Source organism: Syngnathus typhle, linkage group LG15, assembly GCF_033458585.1.
Source record: "Syngnathus typhle isolate RoL2023-S1 ecotype Sweden linkage group LG15, RoL_Styp_1.0, whole genome shotgun sequence".
Taxonomy (NCBI): Eukaryota; Metazoa; Chordata; class Actinopteri; order Syngnathiformes; family Syngnathidae; genus Syngnathus; species Syngnathus typhle.
In genome coordinates this window covers 8,685,336-8,708,440 of record NC_083752.1, presented here as the reverse complement: position 1 = coordinate 8,708,440, position 23,105 = coordinate 8,685,336, and the positions used below count along the sequence as shown (strand labels likewise).

The following is a 23,105-nucleotide window of genomic DNA, read 5'->3' as shown; positions in this document are numbered from 1 at the left end:
TTTTAATTCCATAGATTAATTGTTTGCGAAAAACAGTACAGTTATCAAATGACGGTGACAGACATGTCACAATACCCTAAACCCCAGAGGATATTCAAAATTTGGAATATCTCCCCGGAATGATTTAACACATCTCCGAGGGGGGGAAAAATTAAGTCGCAGATCTCAGCAACCTTTGTTAATTTTCCACAACGCACATAGTTACTCATCTCTCCACTAGGAATACCAGAGGCACTCATGTGTCAAAGACAATCCTATTTGTCCCTGCCGTAGCCAGAAAACCGATCCTCAGAGATAGTTTACGGGTTACACCGGCCACAGAGACACAGGTGGGCTGTCAGTAAGAGTCAGTGGAGTGAAGGAAAAGGAAATCACGTCTTTTTGCTGTCTCCCACAGAGTCGTGCGGCCTAAATTTCACTGACCCTGAGGGCAACATTGAAATCCTGCAGCAGCTTGACACTGCGATGGAGTGCAACTACTTGATTACTGTCTACCTGGGGTATGGCATCGAGGTTCAGGTCAGTACTCGAGACCCTGCGCCATTCTTCGTGGGCATCTGAAACAATACCGGGCTTTTGATTAAATGATTCTGCTGTGTAAATATATTTTGGCCTCCCTGAAGTAGGTCTGCACCAGACTTTGATTGGGGGGTCGAAGTGATCTTAGAGGCTCCGCAAAACTTTAAAAAAAAAAAAAAAGCCCACTCATGCATATTTATGCTTTTACCTGAGCCAACTTTTGTAAATTATAAGAAAACATGACATTGCACAACACTCCTAATAGTGGAGAGGACCTCCAATCCAATTATTATAGCTATCACTTTGTCACTACAAGTGACCCCTTTTATTTACAGGTGGCTTGATAGTGTTGCATATTATAAATGATATGAGACCGCAATGGCTCTAATGTGCTTCATAAGCAGTAATGGTCGTTATATAAAATACTCAAGTGCAAAAAGGGTGCATGGGTTAATCCAGTAAAGAGCTATGACATATTTGGTGTTAGAATATTTGCCGCCACTCTTGTGTGGGTTGATGGAGATAGACAGGCAGGAAATTGCTTGAGTGTGTGGGAGGACAGGGACAGTCTCAGGTTGAATGTTTGCGTGAAAAGTCTTTTTGTAAAAGGTTATAAGAATTAATTTCCAGTGTGTGTGTTGCCTGGCATTTGCAATTCCTCAAACAACTAATTTAGCGCAGGAGACTTTAAAGTATATGGGAGCTTTGTTTCCCTGCCTCTGGAGAGCTAAGATAAGTCTTGACTGAGTATACTCTTTCTGAAGAAAGTATTTTTTCCAAGAACCACATCGACTCTTACCTGCTCATATCCACACAGGCAAAGACTTGAGAACTTTTGATGTCATAGCTGTGAACCATCACAGACTTTCCAGTGCATTTGACAAAATATTCATTGGGTACTTTCAAGTCATCAACGCAAGAAAAAGAGTTTCCGTCCACCATACTGATGAGCTGATTAGGAAGGCTGAACTTTATAGGCCGGTGCATGACACAACGGATGAAAGGGAAGTCATGGTCTCCATTTCTTTCATTTTTTTTTTAAAGAGACAGTGAAGACAAGCATGTGTTTCACCCACTCATCAGCCGTCGTCTCCTTCTGCCTGGAGGCAATCTAAGTCTCTTGGTATTCTTGTGGCAGGCTCAGACTCCAAATTTTCTCGTTATTGTTTTTTAGATTACCGTATTATCCGCCCTATAAGGCGCAGCTAAAAACCTAAATTTTTATCAAAAGTCGACCGTGCGCCTAATAGTCCGGTGCGCCTTATATATGGATCAATTGATGAATTTGTTGATCCATACTGGTTGTACACAGTGCTCTGCCAAAATGTTTTACTACGTTTTAGTACGACTAGTAAATTAGAAGGTCGCATCGCTTCCCAACATTACGGTAACTGTAGTCAGGGGGCGTCACCGATTAGCTGTTGTACCCGCGAGGCTATTTCATTTCAAAATAGGCTGCTCCGTTAATGTTTCGAGTAAATCTACGGATCGATATGGAAGGGAAACATAGGTAAGTAGTGCCAATGCGTTAGATCAAACTTTAGTCAGTTCTGATCCTATTATAGGAGATCGTTTGAGAAACGCGATTGTTTACACTTTGCTGAGGCTCATGGGAGATTGCGAGCTGAGGCTCAGAGGAAATTATGGATGGCTAATGTTATAACGATAGCTGCTATACGCGCGAGGCTATTCCATGTCAAAATAGGCTGCTCTGTTAATATTTCGAGTAAATCTACGGATCGATATGGAAGGGAAACAAAGGTAAGTAGTACCAATGTGTTAGATCGAACTTTAGTCAGTTCCAATCATTTTATAGGAGATCGTTTGAGAAAGGCGATTGTTTACAGAGGGCTCGTTGGTTATTGGCTAGTGGGTGCATACCGCAACCCTAGTCAACCTCAGTTTGTTGCAGTAAAGCTTCTATTTTATGCGCCTTATAGTCCGGTGCGCCTTATATATGGACAAAGTTTTAAAATGGGCCGTTCATTGAAGGTGCGCCTTATAACCCGGTGCGCCTGATAGGGCGCAAAATACGGTAGTGTCAAAACCTAGAGCAATTTGATTCTGTAACATTGTGTGTAATTATTGACGCAATTACATGACATTTAAGTCTTGTCCGTTATTTCATAAAATGGATTTCCCCCATCCCCACACACACACATACAAATTGATGTATTAGACACCCCAATTTCAATGCTCTTGCTTCCCATTTGGAGATTTCCTCTTTTCATCATGTTGTGCAAAGTCATTTTGGTGATACTAATCTCCCTTTAATCACAGTATCCAATAAGAAAAGAGCAATGCCACGAACTGTCGGCAGAGCGAGTAAATTGATTGCTTCCACTTTCGTGATGAGTTTATTTGCCGTTTTCTCCCAACTATCTCCCGAGGACTCAGTCACACGCTTCTGTGGGCGGAATCTGCACCTCTCGGGAGACATACTATCATCAAGATTGCAATGTAACAGCAAATAAATCCGACTAGTTGAAATTGGCAAGATTTTATTGTAGAAAAATAAAATCATGCCATATTAGTAGAGAAGCATCTTGCTGCAAGAAAATGTTTTGGTAAGTCGTTACTGTTAGGAAGGGCAGTCATCAGTAAAACTGCATGATACAAGAGTGAAATAGAAAATTATGCGAGCAATTAAGTGAAGGAATTTCAAGGGCAAGATTTTCATTAAATCTACGGTTCGGCATTAATTACAGCGATTCTTAATATACAAGTCAGATACATTTGAATACAGTGTGGATTTTTTTTTAGGAATACATCTGGAAGGTCAAATTTGTTTTATATGTGACACTTGCGTGGGATCGTGAGTGCACCAATGTATCAAGATAATTTTCAGTCTGCCGCCAACTGTTGGATCTCTGTTCCCACAGCTCACAGCATTTAATGGATTTTCCCATCTGCTCTTATGACCACTTTGATTTTTGTCCAGAATAAAATACATACTACACTTTTGAAGGCTGACCTCATATCAACTAGAGCCGCAATAAATGACCAAAGAATTCATTTGATATGATTGCCTTCTAATAAAGTTACATATTGATCAGTATGTATTATTTTTGCATCCTCACTGCTTTTCTGCAGTGCAACACATTTGAAATACAGGACAGATGGAGGTTTACAAGACTGTGAAAGTGGTATTGAATTCCTTGAAATCAGTTTTGGACCTCGTCTAATATGACCACAGGAATCCCATCGATAAGATGCTTGTTAGCTTTTTGTTCGACATCTGTTTCATGCGGGTATTCTCTGCTTGCTTACAGTCTCTACCTTTCTCACTCTCAAGGTCCTTACATGTCTGTTTTCATGAAAGTCTGAATTCTCAGGGAAAAGAAGAATGTATTCTGTGGGAGGCTCGGAGAGTTTGATACATTTAAGGGGTTAGGAGTCCAGACGGGCAATTTCTCCCAGTGCCACAAAGCATGATTGGAGGAGTGTTTCCATTTTCTGACAGGCTTAAGGCAGCGGCATTCAAGAAAATGGTGGGGATAGATTTTGTGTTCAATACTGTGAATCCCATTTCTCCTCCAGTTCTTTTCTTGTTTCCCATTTCCATACTAATGCCACAGTTTTTCTTCTTGTCCGGCTATTTCAATGGCTCAATCAGCATCAGTTCTACTGGAAAGCTTTCAACCCTTAATAGTCTTGGCTCCTTCAGCCTTTGAATTAAATATGTAATCTCCACTTTGACTTGGCCCATCAGCATCAAACATGCATGTTGTTTTGACTCAGCACTTTCAACCAATGCATTAATGAATAAATGGGACTTGAATGTTATAGAATATGATTCAAGGTAGCATTTTCTTTCTTCAGCAAGTTTCACCTTTTCATATTTATTGCAATCAATTGCAGTGAATCCAAAAAGACAAAACACATCTGCAAAGACAACTCATAGAATACAGTATTTTTCATAAAAAGTGTTAATTTTGTCCACACTATGAGTGTGTTGTGTACACCTCAGATTTACATCCACAATCTACTACTTTTCATCGGGCAACAAAGATTCTAAAGTAAACGGAGCGGGCCTTGGGAAATTACGTGGATTACCGTCTTGTCTTTTAAAAAAACAATTGACTCGGGGCTTGTCATATGTTTACAGCTAACCCTTTTGGAGGTATAACAATTATTTGTGGATGCTAAAACGGTGACCACGCTCTCCTGACTCCGATCAATAGTCATTTTAATAAGCAGCACTAAGACTTGACACGCAGCCTCTTCACAGATCAGGGTGAATTGCCATATCGATTCAACTACTCTTACTTTAAATTCAGTGGATTTTTTTCCAAAGAGAAATAAAAAAATGACCATGACGTTGACCTAGCTGCTTGAGCATAACTGATGAGGCAGATAATTACTTTTTTTCTTCGAGTTAATTGAACACAAAGCACACTCATCACGTCAATGGGGCAACACTGAATACATAAACATATATATATATATATATATATATATATTGTGTGTGCTTTATCTTTATCCCGAAATTCGTACACAACAGATTTGTCCGTGAGAAGCTGAGACTTTGTAAGAGAGGCAACAATTGCTTTCTTTAATCTAGTTAGGAAGGAGATAGGGTAGTAGGTAGTAGAAGGATGCCTCCTTTGTGTTGTGCCTTTTGGGAGTGAGACAGGACATAAAGACTGGCTTGATCTTGATGAGCTTTTTAGGGTGTCAGAGCTTTGCTGAGATGAGTTTTCATGAGGTCTAGCCATCTTGAGAGGAATGCTTTTCAGGTGACACTAATTGCCGCTGCACCCATCAAGCTGTCATAAATGGAGAAGGCTATGCCTGGCAGAGAGGTTGTGTTCTCTCAAGCAAACAGTGTCGTCATTGAAAAAAAAAAAAAAAAAGAGAGTAAAGATGCGTGCTTGAAAATCCAAAAAAGTAATCTGCCAGGCAAGAATTGAAAGCTATGGAAAAGTGCACATCGCTCTAAATAAACTCAAATGTCAAGCCTTGAGAGGCATTGGATAAAGTGGGGATGATGTAAGAAGCTCATCTCATGAATAAGATTGATGCAGGGTTGGCTTCGGTCTTTTTGTTTTCACAAGATGGTTGTTAACTCAATGTATCACTTCCAAGCAGGAGGAACAGAGTGACTTATACTCCCTATCCCTAAAACTGTTCTGGTTGGTCGACGCAACCTAGAACAAGCATTGACATAACTCATAGACGTAATAAAAACATTTTAAAAAATGACACATGAGAAAAAAAACATCAACAACAACACGGGTAGCACTGTTCTGTTAACACTGGAAGCTAAAAACAAAAAAAGAGAAAAAATTGGACTATCCTATTTGAGATGACGGTAACTACATGATTTGGGTGTTTTGCCACAGGCAAGTAATTATGTTGGCAAAAATGAGTTGAAACAAACAATTTATTGATGAATTCAGCCACAGCTTCCAGCATAGTCTCATTAGCACTCCGGTTTTGCCCGGTTGGTAAGGAGTCATTGTTTTAGACAGCCAACTACTACACAGGAAATGGTTTTGGCTTATTTGTATGGAGACGAGTGTTGGATTGAGATAATGTTTTTAACATAGCGAGCAGCGGAATGAGTCTGCTTTTTCAATTAATTTATCAAGACGTGCACAAAACACCACCTGGAGGTGGCTTATTCACCCCATGATGGAGAAATGAGCATGCAAAATAGAGGGCGATGAGGCAGGTACCCTCCATGAACGCTTCAGTGTATCGGTCAGTGGGTTTCATCACCGTAATGAGGTCTCTGCAGCTGGTGAGTCCAAAAGCTGTTGATTTATCAACACCCCCTCCTCCCCAACCCCAGCTGCAGGGTCATTTAATTTCCATGTATAGTGGGATGAGTTTGATTACACGCTCCTCCTTTCAGCATCGGCGATGGCTCCTGTGAGTCACTGTAAATGTTCATTATGGAGCCACAGCAGATGTTTTCAACAATAAATTATCGCTATGAGTCAGCCTTTGTGAAAAGTTAATTCATAGAGTGTTTACTTACAGATTACACCTTATCTGCTAACGTGTTAAACAAACCGTGAGGTATTCTTGCTATCCGTTTTTTTTTTTTTTAAAGTGCTCATGCATCTCGTGTGGCAAAGTGCTCATCATTAACTAATGTACTGCAGAAAGTTGTGTGTGGACCATCTCTGGTAATTAAAGTAAAAGCCCCAGTAGTAGACTATCAACAATATAATATCTGTAAAAGCTTGTTGCAGTCAGAACAACATAATTTATATGCGCAAAATGTATTCAAGCACTTGCTTATATGAGCGAAATGTCTCTGCTGGCTCGCTTTGTCATAAATTAGCAAAGCATTATTATGGAATAACATTATCATTGAACAAAATGTGATTAATTGTGATTAACAAGGAACAGCTAAATTGCTGCCAGAGCACATCCCATTGATTAAATGGCACATATACATAATGTACATAATGTACATAATCTAATTATGAAGCACTTTCTTATTTTTCCCCAAATACGTAATATCAGTAGCACAGTGATAACATGCGAATTGAATTTGTTCCGTGACCACATATCACATACATTGTCCCCATCAATGCCCCAAACCCTACCAATAGTAGAAGTTTAGAAGAAAATGTGCAAGATCACATGAATTCACATGCTCACACACACCAATGAGCCAGTAAGAGAATGGACAGGTGAGCAAGAGAGCTGTTCCTCCGGGCATTTGGCTGCAGTACGGATGAATTTAAGGCGGTGTGATGTCTCTCGACATGGCCAATGAGTCATAATTGAGGCAGGACAGCTGTTGCCGGCTGCAGTGACAGGTCCCGGGGAAGGTGACGGATGACAGGGCCCTTGGGGGGCTCAGTCCAAATGTTCTATGCTGGCCGCATCCCCCTGTGTCCTTCAGAAGCTTCCCTTGTCTGTGTAAACCAAACTCAGCTCTGGACTAGGGTATAAAAGGACATAGATATCAGGATAAAAGTTTTGACCACATCAAACAGCACTGTTTGGAATTTCCATTGCATATAATGGCTTGACAGTATATCATAATAATTCCATCAATGTTCACATTGCATTTGTATATTGATGAGTAATCAGGCTGTGGCGATTATGGAAGACAAATCGCTACGTTCATATCAATCCCACCAAAATTTCAAAACAATACGGTCCATTATAAGGCTGAAAAAAACTGTTGTATACTATTAAGTCACTGTAACTTAGTTTCTTTTGTAAACAATGAAAAAATAAGGTGTGCAGCCGTGCACAGCGGTGTCATGGTGGCCTGTGATAAAAATCAAATCAATCAAAGTCTGATGTCATGGATAATTCCAGAAGAAGTCACCTCCAAACTCAAGTCTCCAAGAGTCCATTAGCCTGCCTGTGCTTATTGTCAGCCCCCATCAGCTCGAGTGAACGTTTGTCAACGTGAGCACATTTATTTTGTGGTCGATGTTTCTGCACGGTGTGCGCACACTGCCCACAGTCTCGGGGCTTTCTGACGGTCTCAACTAAAACTCTGGCAAACTTGGCATGCAACATATTTGCAGCTCGGTAGCATACCTGAGGTCACAATGAATCCGTTGGCATGTTGTGAATTCTTCTGATAGATGGCACAGCTGTGTTTCAAAATTGAAGCAAAGTTTTTTGATACGGAAGAACATACATGGGATGGAACAAATAATTAAATTGCTGAAATAAAGAAGCAACTAAGACAAAACAATGAGAATTGTACAACAAAATGTGTGTGTTTGTGGTTTATTCTAGGTTCTAAATGCAAGTATGTCAGAGGGGGAGCAGGTGACCGTGGAGGACACGGGTGGCCGAGAAGCCTTCCTTCTTGCCAATGAGTCGGTCTTAATACGGGGTCTTGTGCTACGCAGTCGGAGCAACCAGATTTCCATCCGTTTCCGTAGCGACCAACAGCACAACTCAGGAGTCCTTCAGCTCCATTACCAAGGTGAGAAAAGGATGCATGATCTGATAACTGAGGAAATGTTCAATTGAACCAGACTATTAAGGTTTTTACGTTTTTCTAAATTTTTAATTTTGTTTCTGAGATGCATAGAATTGAATATAATAAAGTATGACAAAGCTTGCCATAAAGAAGACATACTTGGATGGATATTACTCACTCACCTTTTAGAAAATGGATTCAATGTGACATCCTTAGTGGAAAATTAATCACTATTGAATTTTAAGTGTTGCTCCCAATAAATGTCAATGTGGTTTGAATATGCTAAAACTACATCGCATGATCCTTTAAATGTGCTTAAATAAGAACCAGTGAGCAGAAGAACCTGCTAGAATGAATCATCAGCAAGCACCGGCAGCATATATTATGAATCATAAATTTGTTTTCAGCTTGCCAAGGGTATGTGCTTGCGTGCGTGTTTGTGCAACATTGATCTTCCAACAATGTCTGTTTATCTTAGCAATCGTACAAAGTGGCCGCCAATTACATGCCCCATCGATTTGAGTTGATGGTAGAGGTGGTCAACAAAACATTCATTCCACCACATTACGGCAACTCTTTCATCAGCTCCAAAATGAAAGGCATTGAACAAACATTGCCAGCGATGGGAAATAAATCAGCCCATCTCTGCTGGTTGTGCTCTGCTGCCCTGTGGTCAGGCCTGATGATAACATTGAGGGGCCAGTACAGATGGCATACGTCTTTGCAAATAACCATACAAGAATCCCTCGCTACTTCGCGCTTCACTTATCACGGCTTCGCTCTATCGCGGATTTTTTTCAAAACTTATATTGCGGATAGATTCAGTGCATCGCGGATTTTTTTTTTTTTTTTAATGTCTCACTCACACACATTCACATCGTCATGTGCAGAAATGAAGCACACAAGACAGGCAACGAGACAGGCAACTGCACCCCTCCACAATCAGCGACATCCGGCGTCACTTGGAGTGCGCGGCTTTGTCTGATCATATGACACTAATGGCCAATGGTAACATGTTGAGCTGTGTCTTTGAAACTGATTGGCTTAGCAGTTCTAACTACAATTGATCTCAGCCTCCCGCACTTTCTGTGTTAACATATCAGACTTGGGCTTCATCAGGGAGGCTTTTTTTACTTTGAGACTTTGGTGAAAATGTTTATAAAAGTGTTTAAGTAGTTAGTTAGTAAATAAGTCAGCTTGTCTTTAAAATGTTCACAAAAGTGTTTACTAAATAGTTCGTAAACAAGAATGTTTCTTGTCTTTAAAGTGTTTGCAAAAGTGTTTAAAAATGCAAAAAAAAGTGTTTAATAAACAATAAAGTCTTTAAAACTACAATAAAGTTTAATAAAAGTCTTGTGCAGATATATTGTAACAATATATTTACTCTTATTTTCTTTATTTTCTTATTTATTTAGATGAATAAGAATATTTCTAAAAGTCGATTTGACTTTAAAATGTTTACAAAGGTGTTTAAAAATACGTTTAAAAGTACATAAAAGTGTTTAAAAATAAAATAAAAGTTCATAAAATCCTTGTGAGGATATTGTAATAATGTATGTTCTCTACTTTGCGGATTTTCACCTATCGCGGGTGGGCGTGGAACCAATTAAATGAGGGATTACTGTACCATACAACATGCTACATTCAGTTTATATATAGTCCTCCGTTTCTCTTGGCTCGAGTTTGGCCCGCAGGGGTGAATCTGAGTTTGAAACTTGTAGTTTTGTAACTCCATGGCACTGCTGTCTGTTTTTTTAACCTCCTTATAAGACCTCACAATGTGAATCAAGATTTCAACCCAGACTGACTTCATCGTTCTCTCGTCTTGGTGTGCCAACATTCGCACAGGTTCTAAGAAATAAGCCTCCTTTGACAAAGGGTTAATTGGAATCTGTTTTCAAATGTACAATACAAATAGTCAAATAAAGGCTCAGCTTAACTTGAGATAATACAACAAAGTATTTCTTTATTTCACACCACTGCATACAGTGGAGGCGTTAAGAAGGGCAAGGCTATGTCCCTTTGTGAACATTTGAAAGAAAGCACACACACAGAAATGACTTTTTTCTTATTATTGTTAAGCCTATTACTTTTTTTTCCTCAGTGCACCACATGAATCTTGAGGTAAGTTTATCGGAAGAATGTCTTGTTGGTTTGAATTAGGATCGTTCAACCTTGGCAGAGGGCGGCGCTCTCGTGAGTGCAATTCTACTCTAAACTTAAATCAAACCTATCCACATGAAAGAAAACTGCACTGAGTTGATTTTAAACGGGGCGGGCGCACACAGCAGATATTTCAATTTGTGTTGGTCTCTCCACCAAGCCTCAGCGACACCTTGTCTTTTATAATGGGCTGTGAGAAATGTGATTGGACAAGCATGGAATGAGCGGGCGGATGGAGTTGTGGAGGCTTGGTCTCAGCTCGGAGTAATTAACATCTGCCGCCGCATCAGCGCCGCTTGCGACTGATGGATGCTTCTATGACATTATTGTAGTGAGTTTCTACCACTTAGACAATATAAATCAAATTAAAAAAAAACGGTATGATGGGTTTTCATGATAACACCTAGAATATTGTACCCATGCACCCACTGCTTGGACCCCCCAGGCAAAGATTGATTCCATTTTCTTGTGGGATGAAGGCTAACCTTTCGTGAGCGTGATCTGATTCCATGACCTCCCGTTAAAACAATCAGTCACTTAAAAACGTAAGCCATGCATGTTTCCTGTGGCCTAACGCTTCCACCGGCTAATCTTTCAGGCAGCCCGTGCGCTACTGCTATTATTTGTTATAGCTAAATAATCAGACTTTATGGCCCGGCATCTAGTGGAATGGAAGCAGCACCACGTTTAATACTTTTGGAATTGGCTCTACAAGTTTTGCCCCGCGGCTCTTCCACTGCACGCTCAATAGGGATGTAAATGCTTCTAAGATAATAGCAATAACTAGCTTCATTGGAGCTCGTGATAAACGACGAATTGAATGGATGACCCAAGGGCAGTGCGCCTCGTCCCTGTGGCTTGACGATTTGCTGTCGGGCGGGAGGGGCGGTTGCGGCGGGTTGTACTTTCATTAGTGGCGGGAAAGCAATGGCTTGTGTAAAAGAAAAACATAAGTCATTAAATTAAAACAAGGGACAAGGGCAGTTTTACAAGCGCTTTATGGCCATTAGGCACTTACGGCTATTTTCCCTCGAGGTTAATTTCCGAGACGGGCATGTTTAGTACCAAGTTATATGTCTCATAATGTTAAGTTTTTATCTTCTAAATGAGTGCCTGGGAAGAAAACTGTCTTTGGTGCAATTGAGCAATCATCATCTTGGTAATAAAATATGCAGACAACCAAAACGATTCAAGGTGTTCCAAACTGACTATCAGGATTTGGCATGTGTGGACTCTAGCTCTCTCTCACTCTCTTCTCTGAAATGCACTTTGCTCGTGATATTTGTTTATTTTTCGCATGCAGTCAAATATCTTCACTCCAGGAAAGCATTTATGCAGATGTAACCTTTCAATATTCGCTTTCTGTAACCATTATATTAGCTATAATTGAGGCTTAGCGACAGCTCATTAAGCAGAAAGTTGCTGTACTAAAACTACGTCCAAAGTTGTCGACAGTACACAATAGCTTTTATTGTGCTAAGCCATTTTGGCTCTAATTGTGTTTACTTGTTATGGTGTTCACACATTTCCATGAGTTTAAAAGTTGTAGCGCTATCATTAAAAGGCCTACCCTAATGAGGTAGAACCGTGTGGTTATTAGACAGGAAGAGAGGTTGTTTAATAGCTTCCATTAGACTTTCACAAGAGAGCTTTGTCCTATTGCATATTGTTCATTTATTTTCAACGGGAACGATCCAGTCTTGGGACATTGATCTTAACCAGCTGGAACCACAACTATGACAACACACAGAGGATATTCAATATTATATTACAAGCCCTTAATGATGTTCTATCAACAAGTTTTAAAGACCCTCCTTACACAAATATGATTTCTGCGTTCTTGCTTTTCTTCAGCTTTTGTGCTGAGCTGTTCATTCCCCAAAGAACCAGCTGGTGGAGAAGTTTCCGTGACACACCTCTACGCCGGTGGAGAAGCTTACTTCAACTGTGTCACCGGCTACAGATTGAAAGGTCTCAAAATGCTGACCTGCCGCAACGCCACCACACCGTACTGGAGTGGGAAGGAGCCCCAATGCATTGGTAAGGCAGAGAAGAATTTTTCTGCATCACTGGGTTCAAGGTCATAGAGAGCTGGAGCCTATCCCAGCTGATTCTGGTAGAAAAGCAGTATTGCATTCAAATACAGTTACATTTGATCGGAATTGGCGTTTTGGTGTGTGCAAAATTCCCGCTCATTTGCAGCTTGTCTCCGAAGGGAACAAATGATTCTGATTAACAAAAGGTGGCTGGTTGTTTTCTACTGGGTTGATTACTGTACAATCCAGGGCCAAATGAATGTGTTTTCATACGATTAGCAGCACGGACACTTATTGTCTGGAGGCACTTAGCATCTGGCTGCCTTAATTAGAAGCCGGTTGCATGACTTTCCCTGTCCTGCTGGTAAAATGCTCATCTACCAAATCCAGACTTGCTCCATGCCCGCGTGCAGCTGCTCTGAGCCGATACTGCCTCCGCCGCTGCCATTTTTAACAAATCTCTCGCTCGCAGTCCTCCGCTATCGTTGAATCTTTTAATGTTGGCCAGTCTGCAGGAGGTCCATCCAATCTGTCCAGAGACTTTTCTCAACAACCTTCCAGTTTGTGTGGCTCATTTGATCCTTTCTCCTCACCATCATCCAGCATCCTGTGGCGGTATGATCAAAAATGCCAGCTATGGTCGCATTGTTTCGCCTGGATTTCCTGCCAACTACAGCAACAACCTGACATGCCACTGGGTCCTGGAGGCCCCTGAAGACCATCGGCTACACATTCACTTTGAGAAGGTGGCTCTGGCAGAAGATGATGACAGGTGGAGAAAACACACACACACACATGCACGCACTGAAATGAAAAGGGAATTGGCATACCCTCAATGCATACCTACATAACACTGCACACACAGGACAGACAATGATACCATTAGGGCTAACTGTAAAGCATTGCTTTGAAGGCATTTTGCTTTGTATAAAATCATATAGCTCACATTACATTGTACAACGTTATAGGGACTGAGACTTATATTGTAAGTGGATACTGGCTTCTGTTTTACCCTAGCAACAGAGCGAAGTGAGAATTTGTAAGCACAAATTGCTCTCATCCCACACATGACCATTGACCTCATTTTGAGGTGGCAGACGATGTTATTGCAGTTATCACAGCTCCTTTAAAGCATCTCTTAACACTCAAGGGTAACCTTGCTTCTATTTTCATCATTACTTCCCTTTGTTAGACTGCTGATTAAGAACGGCAACAATATTGACTCCCCTCCAGTGTATGACTCCTATGAGGTGGAGTATTTGCCCATCGAGGGAGTGCTGAGCTCAGGACGTTATCTATTTGTGGAATTTACCACAGACGGGATGCTGACCTCCACCGGTGCAGCCATGAGATATGAAGGCAAGCTTATTGTGCTGTTTGCCAGTCAAACAGTTGTTTACTCTGATTTATTTATTTATTTATTGTTTTATTTCACCTTAGCTTTCGCAAAAGGAATGTGCTACCAGCCTTTTGTGAAGTACGGCAATTTCAGCGGCAGTGACTCCACATATAGAGTCGGGGCTGTGGTGGAGTTCTCCTGTGACCCCGGTTACACGCTGGAGCAAGGCTCCGTGGTCATCGAGTGTGTTGATGCTGAAAATGCTCAATGGAATGAGACCGAACCAGCCTGTAGGGGTGAGCGAGCTGATTTAACCTTTTTGACTCTTTCTGAGGCAATTAAATTACACACAAATCGACTGGATGAATCCCCAAAAGCTTTAATTTTGTGCTACATCTTTAAATAAATCTTAATTCACATATACTATTAGGGAACTACCTTGATATGAAAGTGAATCTTAAGCATGTTAACTAACTTTGGTTCTTAAGTACATAGGAGCGGTTCATTGCTGTTACATGAAAGCCTACCATAAGCTGTGCTTTTACAATCTACGCACACAACACGATGACCTTATAGAAAGCCAGTATAGGCTGTATGCTCATTTTTGCAACACAGCAAAATTGAAAAACTCTCCCGTAAAGCTCAGCCAGAGAAAACGAGAGAAAGAAAAAAATCATTTGCACCCCCCTGGGTCACGGTCACCCTGTGGTTTACTGATAGAATGCTTTGTTTTCCCATGTGAAGCAAGAATGTGTTGTTCTTGTGTTTAACTTCAGGTTAAGCTTTTTGGAGGTTATCACATCAATATAAATGCAGATTGTTTCATATGAAAACATGGCCTTTTTACTTCTGTATATTATTTACTGTGATATACAGTAAGAAGTACAAAAGTAGTACGTGTACGTGGAGCAGCCATGAGGAGTAAAAAGATTTTGACTGGCAAATGCACTTGAGTTCAAAGTCGAACGTATTTAATTAACAATGTTCGAACGGATATTTGCGAGTAGCAAATACATTTAAGTATGTTCAAACAAGTTTAAATATATTTGAACGTATCAAAATACGTTTGAACGTACCAAAATACATTTGACCGTATCAAAATAACTTTGACGTACCAAAATAGGTGTGAACATACCAAGATCCCTTTGAATGCACCTAAATACGTTTGAACGTACAAAAATATCTTTGAAGGTACCTAAATATCTTTGAACGGACCTAAATACGTTTGATCGTACCAAAATACCTTTGAACGTACCTAAATACGTTTGAAGGTACCAAAATACCTTTGAACTTATCTAAATACATTTGACCGTATCAAAATATATTTGAATCTTTGAACGTACCTAAATACGTTTGAAGGTACCAAAGTATTTTTGAATGTACGAAAATATCTTTGAACGTACCTGAGTACGTTTGAACATACCAAAATACCTTTGAACATCCCTAAGTACGTTTGAACATCCCGAAAAACTTTTGAACACACCTAAATATGTTTGAACATACCAAAATATTTTTGAATTTACCAAAATATGTTTGAGCGTATGTATTAATGTACCAAGATACTTTTGAACGTTCCTAAATATGTTTGAATATACCTAAATATGTTTGAACATTCAGAATATTCTTAGTCCTTATTGGCTTCAGTAGAAATATACTTCTTGGTGCGCAGTCATCCTTTTCCATGACTTAACTGTATTTTTTGGTTTATGAGGCTTACTTAAAATCATTTAGTACGCTAAAAAATTGAGAGTGTGCCTTATAATGAGATGTGCCTGAGTGTCGAACTGAAGTTGAATAAAGTTTGATTCATTTGCTGTATTACTTAAAAGTTAAAAAAGCTTAAGTCCCAATGATCGTCACACACACGTCTGGGTATGGTGAAATTTGTCCTCTGCATTTGACCCATCCCCGTGTGATTTTGATCCATCCCCTGGTGGAGAGGGGAGCAGTGAGCAGCAGCGGCGCCGCGCTCGGGAATCATTTGGTGATCAAACCCCCCCAATTCCGACCCTTAATGCTGAGTGCCAAGCAGGGAGGCAATGGGTCCCATTTTTATAGTCTTTGGTATGACCCGGCCAGGGTTTGAACCCACAACCTTCCAGTCTCCAGGCGGACACTCTACCACTAGGCCACTGAGCTGGCCTTATACCCCGGTGAACCTTATAGTCCGAAAACTACGGTGGTGAAATCAAGTTGCTCGCGATACATTTTTAAAGCTTTGTCCGTCTTTTGTCTTGCAGCCGTTTGCAGCGGTGAGATTACCGATTCTGCCGGGGTGGTGTTGTCTCCTAATTGGCCAGAGGCCTATGACAAGGGGCAGGACTGCATCTGGGGCATCCACGTAGAAGAGGACAAGAGGATCATGCTCGATATTCAAGTGTAAGGCGCCGCACTCAGGTGTACGATTGGAAACTCTGACGTAGGGGTCTTGGAGGTCATGCCGACCTCCAGACGTTAAATACGCCGTCTCTTGACACAAGCGTATGCTGTCTCTTCCGCCTCACTTTATCTCGCCCACATTTGCACCGACACACTATGACAGGCACATGGGAACGTCTTTCTGTAGTTGCAGTCGCTAATTAGATTTTTTTTTTTCTTCCCCGTCCTCAACATTAAGCATTCTGCCTTGCTTCCAGCTCGTTCTTCGACCAGATTAGCCAGTAAGCCTTCCTGCTCTCACTTTCCTGGTGTAACTCAGAGTTGGCTCTGAAATGAATATGCTCTGGCAATGATCCACTGAGCCACTTATCCAGCCCTCCCAACTGAAACTCGACACACAGATGTCAACATTAGACGTGCGCACATCAGCACGGGCTCATATTGATTCTCCTTCACTTATTACTCTTAGGCTAACATTGTTTCCCCTCGTTCAGATATTCCCAAACAGTGTTGGAAGACCACATCATAAAACATCCTCCTGCACTCCACGAGCAAACAAAAAACAATTGATTCTTCATCAGAATCATTCTCCTTTTGTACAGTCATATATGGCCCAAAGAAATGTATAAGTGATGATGTTATTGCCTGAAGCACTTGCACACACGAGGGCATGGGGAGGTTAAATCTAAACCAGTGGGAATGCTGCCGCGGGCTGTCGGAAGATTGACTAGCAGACAATCCCCATCCCGGGCTATTGTTGGTTATTGTGTATGCCAGTTGTGTGTGCATTTAAGCATTTATACGATTATGTTGGCGTTATTGTTTCATTCCTGCATACTACAATGTTGATGCACATATTCACATTTGTCAATTAAAACGTGCATCGTGTTACAAAATCACTTTAAATTCCTTACATTTGATCTTACCAAATACCTTCCTTTTAGAAGCTAACTTTTCATACGTCATGGCTTCAAAGGGAGCTTGCATTTCATTCAGTGGAAAGTGCAGTGATTATGTTGGATTAATATCTAATGTTCAAAGCCAACCACTTCACCTTTGGTATAAGAAAAAAAAATTGAAAACTAAATAACTTTGAGGTTAGCTCATCTCCATCCATGGCACTCAGGGTCGGCGATGCTTGGCCTTGACAGCATTTGCTTATCTCTACAATGGGAGAAAATTAGGGGGTTACATTTTTTGGGGGGAGGGAGGGGGTTTCAAATTTGTTTGCTCCTGTCATGCGTGTTGACTTGACAAAAGGCTCTTGTGGATGAGTGCTGTCTCAATATTAAAACACGAAGCACAGAGAGTGGGGATGGGTGCTGCTGGTCCACACCGCCCCACATTAATGAGAACATTTTCTATATTATCATTCATCACCGTGCTTGTGCTGGAAATGACAGAGGAGCAGCGTGCATAATGAGGACTGATTAATTTGGGCCAAACAGGGGGGTTGGCTCCTCGCTAATTAGCATGGAGGCACACGAGAGGTTGCAGCTGATCTGCACCTGCACAAGGGTTTACAAAAATGTTTCGCAATACTGTATTACACAATAGGGAACTGTTAAAAAGCTTTCCAATGCTCATATTAAGTTTGGGGAGCCCTCATGTGGAGGTCTGCACCATTACAGTGTAACCCGCATGCTTGGTGTGAAATAGAAGCCTGCAATTTAGTTGTCAAACATGAGAGCAATTACCAGATTGTCTTTTCAAAGCATGACATTGAAAGCAATTTAGATTTTTGAGGATAATTCTAGACTCCTTAGGCTTGGCAGGTCAGATTCAAAAGACTCATGTACACACATTCAGCAGATGCCATTGTTATTTAAAAATAGATTTTTCTTTTTCAAAAAGACCCCTCAACCAAGCAAAACCATGCGCACCATTGAAGGCAAACTGCAAGCCTTTCAGAAAATTGGTTTTGCACAGCATGAAAGAAGAATTGTCATGATTCGAAAAGGGTATCAGTCAAGTCAATGCCAGGTTGCTGTTGCGGGGCCAGTTCAGTTCAGTTCAGTAGTTTTTAACCACTAAATGAGGCCATTTTGCCCTACCCGTATAGGACACGATTTAGTATTTTTGTGTTGATTGTACCTCGCAAAAAAAAAAAAAAAAAAGACAATAAAAGAGCTTCTGGTTGTTTCATCGTAATTTAAACCACTAAAATAATGTTGCCATGGTAATGACAGGCTTTACTAAAAGCCAGTGTGCCATTCAAATGGTTTAACAAATTACAAGACAATAAATGAAGAATGCAAAAAAATCTAGTGGTTCTTGTATGTACGTGAAGAAAGCAGACTAGATCTGATCAAAGGAATCACATGGAATAAAAAAGAAGAATGGGGCAAATACGCCTGCTGAATGTTTGGAAATCTGAGACTGAAGCCAATCACAATAGATAAGATTGTTAACTGGAAGATACACATTTGGTCTGATTGTTGTGAGACCGTTGGCGCTTGATAAGGTTCCATTGCTCATTCAAGTCTTTATGGGCTGTGGTCAGCCAACACGCTTGAATTGTGAAAAGGTGAAGACATTTTTTTGCCTGATACATTTTCTCATTTGCACCTGCAAGATGTTTCACAATATGTCATACATTTCAGGTAGAAATGTTCCCTAACGTGGAAGAATAAAGCTTAAGTATTGCTTGATGTTAAGTGGGGGTGTAGGAGGTGTTGAGGAAGGAGATGAGAAATAATATGGGTGAGATTGTGCAGACTCCTTTTGTTTCTTTGACACAGTCACACCTAATTTTAATCACTAAACTCACATCACCTAACACTCGCACATTTTGTCCTAAAAACAAAGCATACATGGATAAAATTTCACCCCAATAAAAGGTTTGTATTCAAAGTGGTCACACAAAATTTGGGGATTTTCTTTGTCCAAGCAACTAATACTGCAACTATTTACGCGATTTACGAGCAAAAATGTTGCCAGAAAGGTCAAAACAAAGCAAAAAATGAAACAGTTTCTACTATGTGCAACATGACATGACAACAATGAAAAGAAAGAGATGAAAAAACAAATGAAACAAATGAAAGAAACCAGGCAGCTAAATTCAAGCAAACTGAAGAGAAAATGAGGAAAACCTGAACGAGTCATGAGTGGCCGGAGGTAGCTGATTGGTTGAAGCGAAAACCAAACGAGCTAACAAAACATGAACGTGAAGCACCGGAAAATAAGAAAAAAAGTGAAAAAATTCAATCTAAACAAAAAAGAAAACCACAGCTCAATGTATATGATATTATTAGTTGTTCGGAATAAATCAGTGGGACTATAATATACTATGAACTTCAATAAATATCTCATTTTGATTTAGAGATGAAAATAATGACCTCTCTATCTGCATCACAGACTCAATTTGGGGAAAAACGACCTCCTGACCTTCTACGATGGTGATGACCTGTCAGCCAACATTCTTGGCCAATACAGCGGCAAACGTCATCACTTTAAGCTCTACACGTCCATGGCGGATGTCACCATCCAGTTTCAGTCCGATCCTGCCACCAATATCTATGGCTACAACAATGGCTTTGTAGTCCACTTTTTTGGTAAGCTTGAAACACACAATAGAAAATTTAGAAAAAAAAAAAGGTCTGTCTATTGGATCGTTTCTTTGCTTTCGCCTTGTTTGTCTGGCTCATCACAGGTGTGCTGCCTTCGATAACAGAGACAAACAGGAACACAATAATTGGGTACACCTAATTGTCCACTGCTTTGCCTGATGCTTTGTGTTCTTTGCCATTATGCATCGACTGGCGCCAAGCCACCCGCTGCGTTCCTCCCGGCAAACATCTCGAGCCTTTGTTTACATTTGCGTCCCAAAACACTCTTGTTTTATTCACATAGAAAACCTTGCGTTTGGATGCCCCACTGCTTTATCTCAGCATTCACACCGTTGTTCCTTATCTACCGGGCACACTGTCTCTTTCATCCTCAATGTCCACAGAGGTGCCGAGGAACGACACCTGCTCGGAGTTGCCGGAAATCACCAATGGCTGGAAGAGCACATCGCATCCTGACCTCATCCACGGCACCGTGGTCACATACCAATGCTATCCTGGATTTGAGATGGCGGGCTCTGAGATCCTCATGTGCCAATGGGATCTCAGTTGGAGCGGTGACGTGCCAAGATGTCAGGAAGGTGTGAAACAACACGGTACCATCATGTAATGAATGCCATGGCTGTGTCTGCTGAGCTATTGTTTGACACCGCGAGTTACTTGCCAGCTCTTGACGTTCAGAGGAATGTTTTGCTTTGTCAGAACGAAGGATCATTTCGGATGATCAAAAGAGTAATTTGATGTGTTCAGAGATCCCTCCTAATATTTGTGTTCCCCCCCACCCCCCCTCGTACAACAGTGGTGACATGTCAGGACCCTGGAAATGTGGAGCACAGTCGGCGGGTGAACACAGGCACCCACTTTGCTGTCGGATCTACAGTGCAGTATTTTTGTAACAAAGGTTACATCCTGTCGGGCAGTAGCCTCCTTACCTGCTACAACCGAGACGCTGCCAGACCCAAGTGGAGTGACCAGCTGCCCAAGTGTCTTCGTAAGTAATTACAGGCCAGTTTTTGTTTTTATTTCTGCTTTCAATATTTCGATTTGATACATTTGTCTCAAGCTGAAAAGTACGAGCCATGCAGGAACCCCGGTGCCCTCTCCACCAACGCACAAAATTCTGAAAAGGCCTTTTACCAAGCTGGCGAGATGCTGACCTTCTCCTGCCACCCAGGCTATGAGCTACAGGGCGAGGCCACAATCTATTGCATCCCTGGACATCCGTCACAGTGGAACAGCACGCCGCCCGCTTGTCGAGGTAACAAAACAAACGCTCTCAAGTGTGAGCTATTGATTTTCTTGCTGCAAAAACAAGATTATGTTTAGTTTGTGACGTGCGCTTTGTGTAACAATAACAAAAAAGACCAATTACCTTTCTCTTTCCAGCTTCCTCCAGTCGATCTGTGAACGAACACAAGCCTGACGGTGAGTTATGCTTTGAATATGGCAACAGCATCAATATTATTTTTGTAAAACTAATGTTTGTTTTTTTTGTCTGTGTTCTGACCCCACAGTTGTCAATACCGATTATGGCATCGAGGGAACCAATATTACTCTGGCTGTCTTCATTCCAACTGCAATTATCTTGGTGGTTGTTCTCTGCATTTATGTTTGTGCTGCAAAGTACGTGGTTGTACTCAACATTTTACGCATGACCTTTGCAAACGAATGCACATTTCATGATGTCACTCCTCCCCCCTGTTGTTCAGACTCCAAGGGAAGCCCATCAGCATGCCAACTTCCTCACCGCCGTATGACAACATGCCGGAGGAGGCAGCCTTCGACAACCCAGTTTACGACAGAGGAGTAAGTACGGACATGATGACCATGCAAGCTGTGGATTCACAAAACACCAGCGTGCTGTCCTGAATCGTCCTTGTCTGGCTGGCCATCTTGTTGCCATTTCATCTTTCACCAGAAGAGGGCACCCGCAACTCATCTTCCCGTCACCGTTTTAATTCAGCAGCAGGCAATCAAGTGGTACATGCATTGACGTCACAATTTCCCAATGTGCCATCCTCAACAACATTGCAATACAGAAAAAAAAGTAGAACAACAATGAGAATCACTGAATTGCTCTGTCACCATGTTGCATGCGGTAATGTGCACTGAACGCACATGTGAGCTTGTGCACAAAAAGGACAAAAGCAAGAATGCATTGTGTCAACGTGATAAAATGAAGGATGAACACTTAGCACTGATTGCTCATTTTAAATGCATCATTCCATTTGTCTCCATATCACCTTCACAGCAGATTGGATTTTGTTATAAAGCATGCATTTGGTTATAAACCATCCTCTCCAATCTTTCCTCTCTTCCTTCAGCAGTGGCAGGCACTTTCTAGATACTAAAGCTGTCAGCCGGTCATAATGTTCATGTTGGCGCCACTTGACAACTGTGAGGTGAGATCTCCGGCTGTCACCCGAGCCACCAGGCCACCATTTTGACTACCTCTTCCAACCTTTCACACTGCTTCACAATCTTCTTGATGAAAACATTATGTCGGTTTCAGAATGATAGAGTGCTCCTGGGTCACATCATGTCTGCATGCAGACAGACACAGCTGGTTACATCTATGATACACATAAGATAGTCACCAGTATCTTCTAGAGAGTTTTTGAAATAAATGCTTTCAATAACAAACCATCCCTACAACGTGCACACAAATCTACCAAATACACATCTGACTGGCATATTAATTCGCCTTTGTATATTACAACTAAAGAAATATACTTTGTATGCTGTACAAACATGTGTAAAACTGTTTCACAGATTATATCAACTGCCCTTTGACTGATGTGTGTGTCTGGTCTTTACAGGACTAATGAAAAAAAGATTAAGAGGTGTCAATTTAGAGACCTTGAATTGCTCAAGCTTTGCCTTTGGGGATCTCCCTCTGCACTGTTCATCTTTTTTTCCCTATGAAGGTTTGTAAATATGACTTTCCAAGGTCGACTCTGTGAATTTGTGGATCACCATGGTGATATTTTTATAAACTGAATTGCTTATGACAGAAGGTGATCATTTGATTTCTCTGTATTTTTGAAGCCCTAACTCAGTAGCAGACCTTGAGGGGAAAGGGGCTTTTGTTGAAATCTGTTCCATACAAATTCCTACCATCTAGCTTTCTGTCAACTTGCCGATATTATTGTATTTTGTTTGCGTGTCTGGATCTGCTCTTTGTAAATAAA

The 23,105-nt window shown here is 41.1% G+C and overlaps 1 protein-coding gene across 1 annotated transcript in view; it reads left to right on the top strand.

Annotated features, from left to right (window-relative positions):
• LOC133168180 (seizure protein 6 homolog) overlaps positions 1 to 23,103 on the top strand; it is a 57,294-nt gene extending 34,191 nt beyond the window's left edge. The window contains exons 3-16 of the mRNA XM_061299523.1: positions 398 to 519; positions 8,242 to 8,434; positions 12,449 to 12,634; positions 13,234 to 13,402; positions 13,823 to 13,989; positions 14,071 to 14,265; positions 16,210 to 16,348; positions 19,706 to 19,902; positions 20,301 to 20,495; positions 20,714 to 20,905; positions 20,978 to 21,172; positions 21,301 to 21,339; positions 21,429 to 21,537; positions 21,624 to 23,103. Of these exons, the coding sequence (XP_061155507.1) occupies positions 398 to 519; positions 8,242 to 8,434; positions 12,449 to 12,634; positions 13,234 to 13,402; positions 13,823 to 13,989; positions 14,071 to 14,265; positions 16,210 to 16,348; positions 19,706 to 19,902; positions 20,301 to 20,495; positions 20,714 to 20,905; positions 20,978 to 21,172; positions 21,301 to 21,339; positions 21,429 to 21,537; positions 21,624 to 21,783 (2,258 nt within the window). The 3' untranslated portion in view covers positions 21,784 to 23,103. The remainder of the gene's footprint in view (positions 1 to 397; positions 520 to 8,241; positions 8,435 to 12,448; positions 12,635 to 13,233; positions 13,403 to 13,822; positions 13,990 to 14,070; positions 14,266 to 16,209; positions 16,349 to 19,705; positions 19,903 to 20,300; positions 20,496 to 20,713; positions 20,906 to 20,977; positions 21,173 to 21,300; positions 21,340 to 21,428; positions 21,538 to 21,623) is intronic.
• The last annotated feature ends 2 nt before the right edge of the window (positions 23,104 to 23,105 follow it).